At 36.2% G+C, this 13,674-nt stretch overlaps 1 protein-coding gene across 1 annotated transcript in view; it reads right to left on the reverse strand.

Moving 5' to 3' along the window:
• cacna1c (calcium channel, voltage-dependent, L type, alpha 1C subunit) overlaps positions 1 to 13,674 on the reverse strand; it is a 155,299-nt gene that overhangs the window by 89,929 nt on the left and 51,696 nt on the right. The window contains 2 exon segments of the mRNA XM_051892297.1: positions 4,367 to 4,472; positions 8,541 to 8,883. Of these exon segments, the coding sequence (XP_051748257.1) occupies positions 4,367 to 4,472; positions 8,541 to 8,883 (449 nt within the window).

A 13,674-nucleotide genomic window follows, 5' to 3' on the forward strand; every position in this document is an offset into this window, starting at 1 on the left:
AAAGTCAAATGCCACAAACGCAGCTTGACCAGTAACTTTAAGTCTGAGATGAATGTGTTAGACCTGAAGTAGCACATGGGTACTATTCAAATCTGTGAGGTTGAACGTAAACATTCTATCTGTGCAAGGGAGCAACAGATAAGTGGATAGTTAATGAAGAGTTCTTTATCTCAGAGTAAATGCACCTTCTGCTTTGCAGGTTGGCTGCATAGTTACTGTGTTACCACGGTAGCTGTGCATTTTACCATCACCAAGGATACCATATCCATGACAACCTCTACCCATCAAACGATTTCGTTCATAGCCCATAAGAAGAGGGGTGTACTGAATGTATCAAATGAGGGAAGCTGTACTTGTGTCACTCTAACCTGCCTATAGTGAGCAACATTCGGGTTCTGGAAGTAAAAATCCAGCTCATTTTCTCCATTGAGAAATTATTTTTTAATGTAAATATAGACGTTTAATGACAGACGTACCAGCTTTGAGCCAAGAAGTCAATTGCGAACGTTTAATTGCTGAATTCCCACTAAAAAACTACATTACCCATAATAGTGAGGAGAGCTACACTCAAAAAAAAATGTTTAAGCCTTTTTTTTAAGACTTAGAAATTTAAATTGTATAGTAAAGTTCCATCAAATTGAATGGAATAATCCTTACATATTATTTATATTATGAATTAAGAATTTTAAATGAGTAAAAACAAAACAAAAAAAACTAGTAAAGAAAACATTTTCTAGTAATAATGAAAACCATTTTTTTTATTTGAATATGAATCACATAAACTAAATGGTCCATTCCCTAGTTCCATTTAAGATTTATACAAAATGTCTTATTAAGCTCTAGTTTTTTTGTTTTGTTTTTTTTTTTTCATTTAAAATTATTAATTCATAATACGAATAACATGTAAGCATTATTAAATTCAATTTGACGGAATTTTACTATACTAAATTCAATTCGTAATTTAAAAAAAGTGTAGCTTCATCAATGAGAGAAGTCAATGTTACCATGGAAATGATAACCTGGTTAAAACCCACTCCCATTAGGCACTGCAAATGATGTAATCAAGTCCGTAAAAGCCCATTCCCATGAAGAATTGCAATTGACATAATTGAGTCGGTAAAAGCCTACTCCCATGAAGCATTGTAAAAGATGTAATTGGGTCTCCTTACACTTTCCAACAACTTATATCTTAAAATATTAAAAACAAAACTATATAGCCTACAATATATAATTTGTATATGCTTTAATATTTTAAAATAAATTTCAAATATATTGTACTTTTAATCAATAAACAAAGGGCATTTTAAATTATTTATTTAGTACAGTTATTTTTTATATGTCATTCTCAAATGCTTCATGTGGTGCAGTTCATTGCCTCATAAAAGACATTTAGATTAAAAGTTTCTTTTTAAAAAAGTCTGTAATTTTGAAAGTGATTCATCAAAACGATTAATCTTTGAGCTGATTGGTTTGATTCAAATCATTTTTTGAAATGCCTATGGAGAAAATGAATGGGAAACATACTTTTTGCAGACCTAAGGCTGCTGCAGATGTAAGCGCAATCACTGCTTGGCCATGAGCTGTGTGCCCTCAAAAGTGTGGACACATGCTTTCATTCACACATTTACAGGTTTCCATTATGTATTTTCCTGGTAAAAAACGCAATGTAGCTTTAGATCTCAGAGCTGATGGGAGGATGGATTAGTGTTACTCAGGCTACGGCATGAATCTCTGAAAGGTCTGAGAACTCTTTCCAAAGCCAAACATCCAGATTACCCACACACTCCATCGTTCTGCATTCATCCAAGCTGAATGTACTGTACATTGAGCATTGAAGCACACAGGCTGTTCTCAGGCTTACAGAGCTCCACTCTATTCTAGTTTCAGCAATCTGCGCTTCAATATCTTCAAAATTCAATATAAGTTCTAAAATGCACCTGCACCTCACAAAAGTTGAGAGTCATTTAATCATTCAACCAACAGCAATTACTGTCATCATCATTATCACAGCCATAACATCACCACTATCCTCGATATCACATCATAACAACAATATCATCAGTAGCAGAACCACAATCACATATCCATCATCACTATCACATAATCATGACCAGTGTTGGGGGTAAGCGCATTAGAAGTAACTTGGGTTACGTAATCAGTAACTAGTAAAGTAAGACATTACTTTTAAAATTACAATAAAATCTGAGTTACTTTTTTAAATCATTAACGCAAGTTACTTTGTTTTCTGATTTATTGACTGACACCTCTCCAGTCCCCATGTTGAGAGAAATTGAGAGTAAGGTGCAGAGGTGTTGTGTGTGCTGTGTAAACATGGTGGCTACTGTAGTTCTAGACTAATTGAGCAGGCATTTATTCATGTCACTTGCACAAAAACAGATTCAGTATTCCTCAAAATGAATAAAAACAGTGAAATGCAATCTCAGAATTTTACGCAAACCTGTAATAATTAAATGTTAAATTACACAAATATACTTTATGTATTTAATCTCACTTTATTAACCAATGTCTTTGCTGCTGACCCTCGACAATCCAATTCAACCATACTAATAGGCAAAAATGACTTGTGTTAAACATCATCACATTTGGGTTTTGTTTTTTTGTTTTTATTGCTGAAGTAAGAGTGTTGCATTTCTTCTGCATCCTATTCTTCTGCAATTCAGAATTACAGTACAGCTGAAAGGTTTGTTTAAGCTGCGCCCTCTACTGTAAAGGTGTGAATTTGCATTTCCTTTAGCCTGAGGCTAATTCATTTCACTTAAGACCGAAGTAAACTCCACTTTTTAAGCGTATGCGCAGATCGCACATGCACATTTAATTTTTTTTTGCAGTAATTAGTTTATCCACAAGGTGGCAACAGTGCCCAGGGGGCGTCAATTCACAAGGTACTCGAAGAAAAACCACATAAACAGAGCAGACAGGAATGCATGCAAGCGACAGTAGAGGCCTACATAGATGAGAGATTGTGTGAAGAGGTTAGAAAGTACCCTCATTTGTACAACTCTAGCATTAAAGAATACAAAGATATTTACATGGGTTGTAACTTGTGGTGAGAGGTTGCTCAAAACTGAATCAATGAAGTTTTGAGCAACTTCAAATGAGTGCTCAAATGAAGTATACTTTGCAAGGCTGTGCGAAAAATGAAGTATACTCTCTGCTTTATGGAGCGCAAGGGCCTTTACATTTGCCAAAAAAAAAAAAAAATTATTATTAAAAAACAAACAACCCCAGCCTAGGTGAGGAAAAGTAACGCAAAAGTAACGTAGCGCATTACTTTCCATAAAAAGTAATAATGCAATTGGTAACTTTTTTAAGGAGTAAAGCGGTATTATAGCATATTACTTTTAAAAGCAACTTTCCCCAACACTGATCACGACTATCATTACCATAATGTCACTGCCATTATCATTCTCACCACTTCCATCATCACATTACCACCATCATCATCACCACTATCAGCAATATCATGACTATCAACAATGTCACAACCATTATTATTGTCACCACTACCATCCACATCACCACCACCATAACCATTATCAACCACCATCACAACCAACACCATCTTCTTTTCTACTATAATTGCCAAAATCATCATTATTGCCACCATCATTACTATTACATTACCATCACAACCATTTTCATTCTCACCGCTAACACCATAATCACATATCCGAAATCACCACTATCATCAAGATTTATCAGCATTATCACATTATCAGCACTATCACATAACATCCATTACCATCATTACCATTACAACCATAATCATCCCCATCACCACCACCATTACCATTATCAGTCACAATCAGTATTATCCTCGCCATTACCATCACCATCACCATCTTAAATGCTACTATCATCACAATATTCATCATCTCCACTATCATTACTATCACATAACCACATCACATCAATTTTCAACCTCACCACTAACACTATCATCATATATCTGCATCACTATCATCAACATCACAACATTATCACCATAATCACATCACATAACCATCAAAATCATCATCACCATCACAACCAATATCATCTTCACCTCTAACACCCATCATCATCACATATCCACCATCACCAGTCATCACAACCAATATCATCCTCACCATTACCATCATCACATTACCACATCACCAAAATCACATACTGTAACAACCATCACCATTACAACTATTATCATCCATTCAATTGTCATCAGTAATAATTCATCAGTACTACCATCAGCAGCAGCAGCACACCACAAACATTATAATTAAAAACATTATAATAATGATCATCATCATTGTAATAACTATCAAATTATCATCATCATCATCATACTCATTTTTGACTTTGTGCTTACCAGGTTTGAGTTGGTTGCGTTGGAATCATCCTCAGGGAAAGGGATGTAGACAGCTAAGGCCACACAGTTTGCAAAAATAGTCATCAAAATTATGATTTCAAACGGTCTGAGGAGTCAATGTTAAAGGAAATGACATCAGAGCTGGTGCATACACAAGCAAAAGGAGAATACACACATACACTACAGTGCATGTTAACTCTTATTATTGCACACGGTAGTGTCTAGATTTACTATTGTCTTTTTTTCTCAATCCAAATCCTTTTTCTTTTCTTTGCCATTAATAGCACGGCTAAGCTCGTAAAAAAACCTGGCCTTCATCAAGACAACGATCTTCACCCCCCTACCCTTTTCCTCCTCTCCTCTCCTCTCCTCTCTCTCTCTCTTTTCACTGGCCAAATTGTTTGTTTGGCTTTCAGTTCTGCTGGAAATGCAATCAAACTGTGTCATCATTTGTTACAGGAATGGATTTCTCCGAGATGGGTGTTGAGTCGCATGGCACGTGTCCTGAGGAGAAACAGATGTGTTCTTGTTTTTCTGGATGTTTCTCTTGTATCTGCTGTCTGGGCCTTGAGTTATGGCTCTCTGGGGTTAGTTCAGAATTACAGAGCCATAGACCCTCTAACCCGTTTAGATAAACATGCTTGTAGATCAGTAGTTCAGGTCCCTAAGGGAGTAAAAACAGACCATTGTAGGCAGACCCAAACTAAATTTTATCTTTAAAGCTCTTACAAGGTTATAAATAACACTTCTATATATAAAAGCTGCTTGACTGAGCATTTAGTGTGAATGTGCATGACCGAATGCGTGTTTGTAGGAGGGGTCAATATGCGTGTGCATTTGTGTATGAATGTGGGAGGGGTGAATATCTGTGTGTGTGTGCACGTGTGGACCTGTTCAGCCTGTTGAGAGGAGCTGTTGGCATGGAAACACAGCCAAAGACAGGAGAGATGGGCTCTGGAGTCTCTGGAGATACAGATCCAGTCAAGTGTGTGCAAGACTGAAGACTCATATGGATAGGACCGGCAAAAGAGGAACTTTTATAAAATATCCCACATAAATTAATGAGGGAAAATATTTCACTGTCTCCACAGTTCAGCTGTTCCCTCATGCCGGTTTGTGAATTTATGAGGAAATCTTTGATGATGTGATCAGTTCTTGGCTGAAACTGTGAATGGGAGCTAGATCTCCTTTTCCTGATGAATGAAGCATTTTACTCAACCCATCAATCCTCATTAACATATTTTCCTGGTTAGGGGCCTATCGCTGCCTCTTGTGGGCAGAAATGATTACATAAAACTGTGAGGTGGGGGAGAAGAAATGGGAAAAGGACAGGGGAACACACTGTCCTACAGTCTCCTGTAAAAGGGCAGTTAAGGGGAGCAGTTAAATGACTCATCAAAGCTCATTCTGATTTAACACTTTTTGGATTTGGATGTAAGAGAGATTCATAATAAGACCTATGCACTATTACGCAAACACAGTATAAAAGCATCTGAAGTGGCATGAAACCACAGCATTTACACCTGTAATGCAGCGCAGAGGGAATGGCAATCATGGGAGTGATGCAAAGTTGCTATAACACATCTGTAATACTAACAAACTTATAATACAGCAATTAATAACCGCATACAGTATATTCAAATGCACTGCTGTGAATCATTGTGAAAACACATTTATGACCTGGAGATCAGACTAATTCTGAGGCATTCTGTCTGAAGAGTTTATGAACAGTGTGTAACTGTAACACTGATTAATTAACATTCAGAAAACAACTGTATCCTCCGCTACCTACCGAAGAAATCGCCATAAACCCAGTGTCATTGTGAGACTTTTTTGGATGTTGCTCTGGGAGGAAAGTGTCTGTCAAGAATGCAAATGTATAAAACTAAAGATAAAACAGAACCTTTATTCTATAATGTGACAGTTTGAGGTCCTGCATCAGTTCACCAGCTTGTCAGATTCATGTGCGCTTATTCAAAATAAATGTGGTCAGTTACAGTACAGATGTACATATATACACTACCGTTCAAAAGTTTGGGGTCAGTGCAATTTTTTTTTTTAAAGAAATTAATACTTTTATTCAGCAAGAACGCATTAAATTGATCAAAAGTGACAGTAAAGACTTTTACACCATAACAGAAGATTTATATTTCAAAATAAATGCTGTTCTTTTGAACTTTCTGTTCATTAAAGAATCCTGAAAACAAATGTATCACAGTTTCCACAAAAATATTAAGCAGCAGAGCCGTCTTCAACATTGATAATATTAAGAAATGTTTCTTAAAGGTGCAATATGTAAAATTTTCTGTCAGCTAGAGGTCGCTAGAGGCCTATTCAAAACAAAGGCGTAGCTTGATGACGCCAAGTTTGAGCGCGGAATCTTAGGACATGTGGTCTTCACCTCACAGCCGGTGGAAAATAATTGGGATAGGGCTCGGGCAGAAATCATGTTCATGGATGCGATTATAAACGTTACTGTAGTATGAAGCAGAGCAGGACCGAGTGTTGTGGGAGCTGAACAAGGCCGCTGGAGCGATTGTGCAACACGCCGCGAGCAGCGGAACTTTTATTATGCCACAGTTGCCGGCTCCGCTTCCGCTTTTCCGGTCATGAGTATGAAGTAACACAGCTCTGTTTATTATATTAGATACATTTGAGCATGTTGAAAATTATGTTATAACGTTACTCTGTGCGTTCGCTCGGCGGCTGCTGTGAGACACTTGTTGCACACTGGAGTAAGCGAGATCGATTTTAGAATGTGATATTAAATGCTGGATGGCTTGTGTTAATAAATGGCATGGAATTAATTTTAAAACGTATTGTATGATGGAGAAAATGCTGTATTACTGTTACTAAAAATAAAGCTGCATCTGATTATGCTATGTTAGCCACTTGACAAAATAGTGTTTTTCTCTGAGGCATGGTAAAAGCATGGTACTCGCAAAAAATCAAGAAAATTAGATTTAAACAATAAGACTAAAAGTGTTGAGCTATATAACAATAATTAGTTTTCTGTCTATAAATATATCAAAATAGTTGTTCCCTTGTCTATTAAAACATGTAATATATTAAAGCGTGTTTGGTGTTTCCATGGTTTCTACAAAATAAAACCGGAAACCGAGGCAGACCGAGGGTTAACGCGGGTATGACGCAATTGCCAGGCGACTCCTCACACGTCCCGGAGCCTTGGTTAAAATTGCAATTTTCTCAAGATTTACAAATAGTTGGAAACATTTGGGATATTGTAAGTACTCAAGTGAACAAAATATATAACATTGGCCTAGTGGTTTTTGTTTTTTTACTACAAAATTCTTACATATTGCACCTTTAAGCAGAAAATCAGCATATCAGACTGATTTATTAAGAATCATGTGACACTGAAGACTGGAGAAATGGCTGCTGAAAATTCAGATTTACTATCACAGGAATAAAGCACATTTTTATATTATATTAAAATAGAAAATAGTTATAGATTGCAATTAATTGCAATTATACTTGACAAATATAACTGTTTTTACTGTATTTTTGATTAATTAAAATGTACTTCTTACCTTCTTATATATATATATATATTTTTTTTTTTTTTTTTTTTTTTTTTTCCCACTCATAAAACTCTAGATGGCGCAGGCTGATGGGTCCTAAACGCAAGCTGATGATAATTATAGCATTAACTACCTGGTACAAGCTGATTGGTCCATGTCACTTCTGCAGCCAATGAGCTTGTTGCTCACACATTTGAATGGCTAGTTGGTTATATTCACTATAGCAGTTTGCAGCATGCTTCAAAGTTCCTCTAAAACTCTCCACCTTCCCTAGCTCCACCTGTATAGATCTGCTATGGGTTATTGATATATGCTATTAGTGCAGCAGCACTATGTCTTACTTGCAGCAGCGTATCGGCTTATGTATTGGCAGTAGCAAGTTCCTGTATTTGCTCTGCAGCAGCAGCAATAATCTACAGCAGCAGCAATTTAGCAGCAGCGTAGCAGATCTATTCTGCCAAGACCAAATACATTAATACTGTCATTTCCATTAAAATTCCATTTCCATGCTAAAAATCTTCCGAGAGTTGTCATGATTGATATATATATATATATATATATATATATATATATATATATATATATAAAGTATAACAAGTATAACAAGCAGGTCAGAGTTCAGAAAAGGATACTTCCATTCCACGATATTGATGCACGCCCTGCGGATGGGGTTTTTAAGAGTGAGGCAGAGAAGGGCTCGGGGTGGGCGTGTGGAGGCAGTGCTGGCCTGTTTCTTGGGTTTGGTGTAGTGCTGGCGTTTGCGCTGTGTGGAGCTCACGGTGGAGATCGGGGCTCCGGTGGTGCCCATCAGCTTGGCCTGCCGTGCCGCGTCAATGGCTGCCTGCCAGCTAAGGGGGGCGCCAGGGGTGGGAATGTGTTCAGGTGCAAGACCCAACACCCCACCCCCGCCCCCCACTCGCTCGTCCTCATTCAGACTGGGGACTGGAGCCAACGACGGACTGGAATAGTTGGAGCCTGTAAAGGAAGTAAAGGAAACAGTGAATGAGAGAGCGTGAGAGACATAAATGTAGCACAAACACACACAAAAAAAGTTAAGTCAAATTTAATTTTTATTTATTTATTTATTTTTAATCATACCTCAATTTAATTGGCAACTTTTCTAATGCCTTTTATTGTAGATTTGAAAAGCCATAAATAAATAAATAAAAGATTTTATTTATTTACCCTTGTCCCAGACCCAGACTCATTTTAAGAGAGTTTATTTTATAAAATCCCACAGGGACAAAAAAAAAAAAAAAAAGCCCACAGCCAGATGGACAAGCGGTTATTAGAATTAGTTTGTGTGCTTGTCACATGCTGCACTTGACCAATCAATGTTATCAACCTTGTGAAAATGCAAATAAGGCCGTCAATCCATCCACAACTGGGTTTACAAACGTAGAGTGTGACATCTCGAAGCCTGGAAACCCAAGATTTAACACACTTGGTATTTATATTTTATATCCCCTGGGTAACCGATTTCAGGTGTGAAAAGCCAATCAATGTTCTTTTATGTTAATTGTTTAATGGCATTCCAATTTAATCATACTGGCCAATAGCAACAGCAAGTATTCGTATGCTATCACACTAAACATCACACATGGCTGCCCTGCAGGACTGTGTGTCATCTCCATCTGCAGTCCAAGAACATAAAATCCAAAGAGAACCACCATCAACCATCATACTGAAGTGTGTGTGTGTCAGCAACGAGAGACAGAGTGAGATCACAGTAGTAAACCACAGAACTGACATTTTCTCCAATCTTGTACACTCCTTTTTCTTCCCCACTCCTCCTCCCTTTGTGATAAATGGCTTTAAATGAGATGTCTTTAATATAAGAGAAAGTGCTGGGTTTTGATCATTAGGATTCAGTAATGCATGTTTGAGAGTAAGAAGAGCACTGAAGAGCTGTTGTCTCTTTTATCAGACTGTTGAAATACAGGAAGTCAAAGTGGGCTTTTCTCGATGACATGCTGACTCTCCTAAAGCGCAGTCTCTAATTACCGTAGTAATGCCATGCTCTGGATAAAGGACTTTCAAAAGAAAGTATCTCAGTTACTCATCCAAAAGTACCCACATCCAATTCACTCTCTTGGAGATACTCTCACTCACGCTTTCTTTTAATTGGGAGATAAGTTTGTTTCTTATCATGAGAAACACATGATCATGCATAAAAGCAGAAACAAACAAAAAGTACTATACAGACATATACTTGTAAAGTTGAATTCACCTAAAGGAAAGACTGGGTGTCAAGAAAAAAATCAGCACATTTCAAATCCCACAATCATACACAGATATCAAATCTCCACTTCACTGGAGTACGAGCCATCAGCTCTGACAGCCACTAAAGCATTTCAGTTTGGAATCCATATTGCTGATGGATGAACTGAGAATCAATCACATTCTGTAACCGCATCACAGACACCAGGGGATCCCCTTTCCCTCTGATCTGAGATCAGTATTGGGCTTCTCACAGAGCTTTTGAATAAAGGGTGACTTTAAAAGAAGAATATTAACATTGTAACTAGGGGAATCAAACTAATGAACACTACAATGGACACATATAAAAGACAAAGTTTGAATAAATGTACCAGCAATATAAGCAAAAAAAAAAAGTGATTTAAATTTTGGGAAAAAACAAAACAAACAAAAACAAACGAATGGTCTTTTTTATATTTTTAGTCATGAACATGACAATGGAATGAATAAATAACAATATTATTAATATAAAAAAGTGCATCATTTTAGAAATTTTAGACTTCACAAAGCCTTCAGCAAATGGAAAATGACCTGAAATTGTTCATGACGTATTTATTAACCTATATGGGTCATTGACGAATAAGGTTTATAAAAGTGTAAAAAAACAAAAACAAACATAATGGAGATATAATTAATTTTGAAGTTTTATTAAGTGTTAACAATGAGATTATGTGGTTTTTATAATCAATTAACACTGCTTTTGTCATTTTTACAAGATGGACAAAATTTGTCACCAAAAAAGTCATTCGGTTTAACCAAAATTTCGGTTTTACCGAATAACACTTCTGGTTATACCAAATGACGATATTTTCAAACAATGCTAACAGGCTGATATCTAGCTAGCTAGCAAAAGGACAATCAAACATTTTATATTTAGTGCAAGTTTTTAAAATATTACAACATTTTCCATGTTTTATAGCGGTTGTACCGAATGATTTGATGTTTCGGGACATGTGTATGAGCAAGTGAAAACATAAATTTTTTAAATAGTTAAAAAAAAAAAACGTAGTCACTTTGCTTCATGACCACGTAGTTCTTTACAGGTGTCTGAATGATGTCACATCCTGTCACATGATATTAACCGCATGACTTGATCCAAAATGGTCCCTTTATATTGGTTACTCCGAATGACATCAATGAAATTCATTTTTCCAGACATTCTTTCTCATAACAAAGCAATGACTTCTACACATAATTTTAATACCATTTTGCACTATGTTGATATATGAGGTTATATAATCATGCCAGAAAAATAAATATATACATTTATTACTTTTTAAGATATTTTAATCACAAATGAAATGGCTGTATTGGCCTTTGGACAGTTAAACCGAATGATCTTTTGACACTTAAAAATCTTTAAAATACCTTTATATGTAGCAAAATATAATTAAAACCTTTTGGATTCAATAAAAGAGATCTAGTTGTACTACCTTACATACTTTGGATGTCATATCTTTGTTTTTTATTATTATTAATGCCTTTGGACAAAAAAATGATGTGTCACGTCATTGACCCGTATATTAATTTGCCAAAGAGCTATTTTAAATAAATAAAGAAATACTTTTATTTATTCAACATTTTGTAAGTATGTTAGTGCTGGATGAGCAAATAAGAGGCTGACATATAATCAGGGAGGGGCTAAATAAGATTGGGCAGAGGATAAATATATATTTTTTCCAAAATATTTTTTGGCCATATGTCATCATTTTCACTCCAGCAACTAAGCAAACACACATATCCCTCAGCATGTGTTAATCTAGTGCACTACATGGATGAGTGTATTTTAACACCACAGTCTTTCGCATACTGTTTTATGAGTCAGCATCACCATTCATATATTCATCTCACCACACAAAAACACATACACTTGTTCACTTTCTCTCTGAGCTGTACAGTAAGAGCTTTTTCACTGCTGCATCACAGCTGTGGATGTCAGTTGGTGATTTGACCATGACTGTACGAGAGAATAAAACATTACTGCTCTGCTTTCAACTAGTTTAATTCTGCTCTGGTTTCTGCTACAGCCAGGCCATTCTGTCACAACACAAGGATAAAGACACCTATTAATCACACTGTAAAAAAAGATGTGGCATTGTTTGGGGGTGTTAAGGGAGTGCCATTGGGGTGTGGTTAAGAGTAAGAGTGTTCAATTTCATGAGGCGCTGCACTGCATGGCGGTTAGAAATCTTATCAGATCTGAGACAGTGTCATGGCAAATCAGGTCCTCCCTCGAAATAGGGTCTCTATCAGCTATCAGTTAATGATTATAAAAAGTACATACGAACAATATAAATGTAAAATATGTATAGGTTACTTACTATATAGTGCATAATAAAATAATTTGAACATTTCTTTCACTTGATAAACTGTTAATTAATTAATAAAAATAATAAAAGCCTATTAAGTGAATAAATTAACATCATTACATTCTTTTATAGCTGAAATATTTACACATTTAACACTTAAACATGTAATTACATTAAAGATGATTGTGAATACAGTACATGTAGGGCAAGTGCAAATGCGTGTATAAACTAAGCTATCAGGCTAATCGGGTATCTGTATGCTATGCTAGTGCATAAGCCAACTAATACAGACATTAATGGTCATTATAACATAGTTCAAACAGCATTTATCATAACATGATTTTGTAGGAATTGTAATCAGGCACTAAAGAGTGCGCCTATTAAAAGTAATTTGAGCCAGTGGGATCGCTTGGGGTCCTAACAGAGACCTGATTTTGAGGAGGACCTGATTTGCCACCACAATGGTGCCATCGGCCGCTAGAGAAATTCAGATAGCTCATTCTGTACAGTTTCTCAAGAGCGGCTGTACAAGCGCTGATGACGACACAGTTGTTTCAAGATTGGCCAGATTCACTGATGACATCAATGTTTATCATGATGTTTCAACATGTTTCATCATGTTTATTCTAAAAAATTGACTAGCTAATGCTTAAAAATCCAAAACTCTTTTAATGTAATCTTAATGCTACAGTATATTGTGTCATGTTTATCAAAATAAAAATACAGACCCCACTTTATTGGCATTTAAATAGCATAGGATTATGTTAAACTTTACTCTTGTACATACAGGCGCTGTATTAGTACATAAAGTATTGAATGAAAAGTGTTTCTGTTGCTACATACAAATGTCTGTGTATTAGACAAATATTGCATCTAATCCACTTCATTTGAGATAAGGTATGTAAACACTGCAAGCTTCACTACGAGAAACTAAATTCAACTTCATGTCTCCATTTTCAACTCCTCCACTCGCAGATCATTTAAATCCAGCCACAGCCCGAAGTCGAACACATCTAGTGTGATATTGTTTGGGGGTCTGGTTAAGGCTGTGATTTGTTTGGGGTTTTTTAAGGGTGTTGCATAATTTGGGGGTATGGCTAAGGGTGTGGTAATAGAGTGGTACAGGTAATTCGCAGCTGGATCCTTCAAGATTTTCCTACGTGGTTTTATAATGGGGTTTTTCATTTAATGAGTAAAA

Source organism: Ctenopharyngodon idella, chromosome 4, assembly GCF_019924925.1.
Source record: "Ctenopharyngodon idella isolate HZGC_01 chromosome 4, HZGC01, whole genome shotgun sequence".
Taxonomy (NCBI): domain Eukaryota; kingdom Metazoa; phylum Chordata; class Actinopteri; order Cypriniformes; family Xenocyprididae; genus Ctenopharyngodon; species Ctenopharyngodon idella.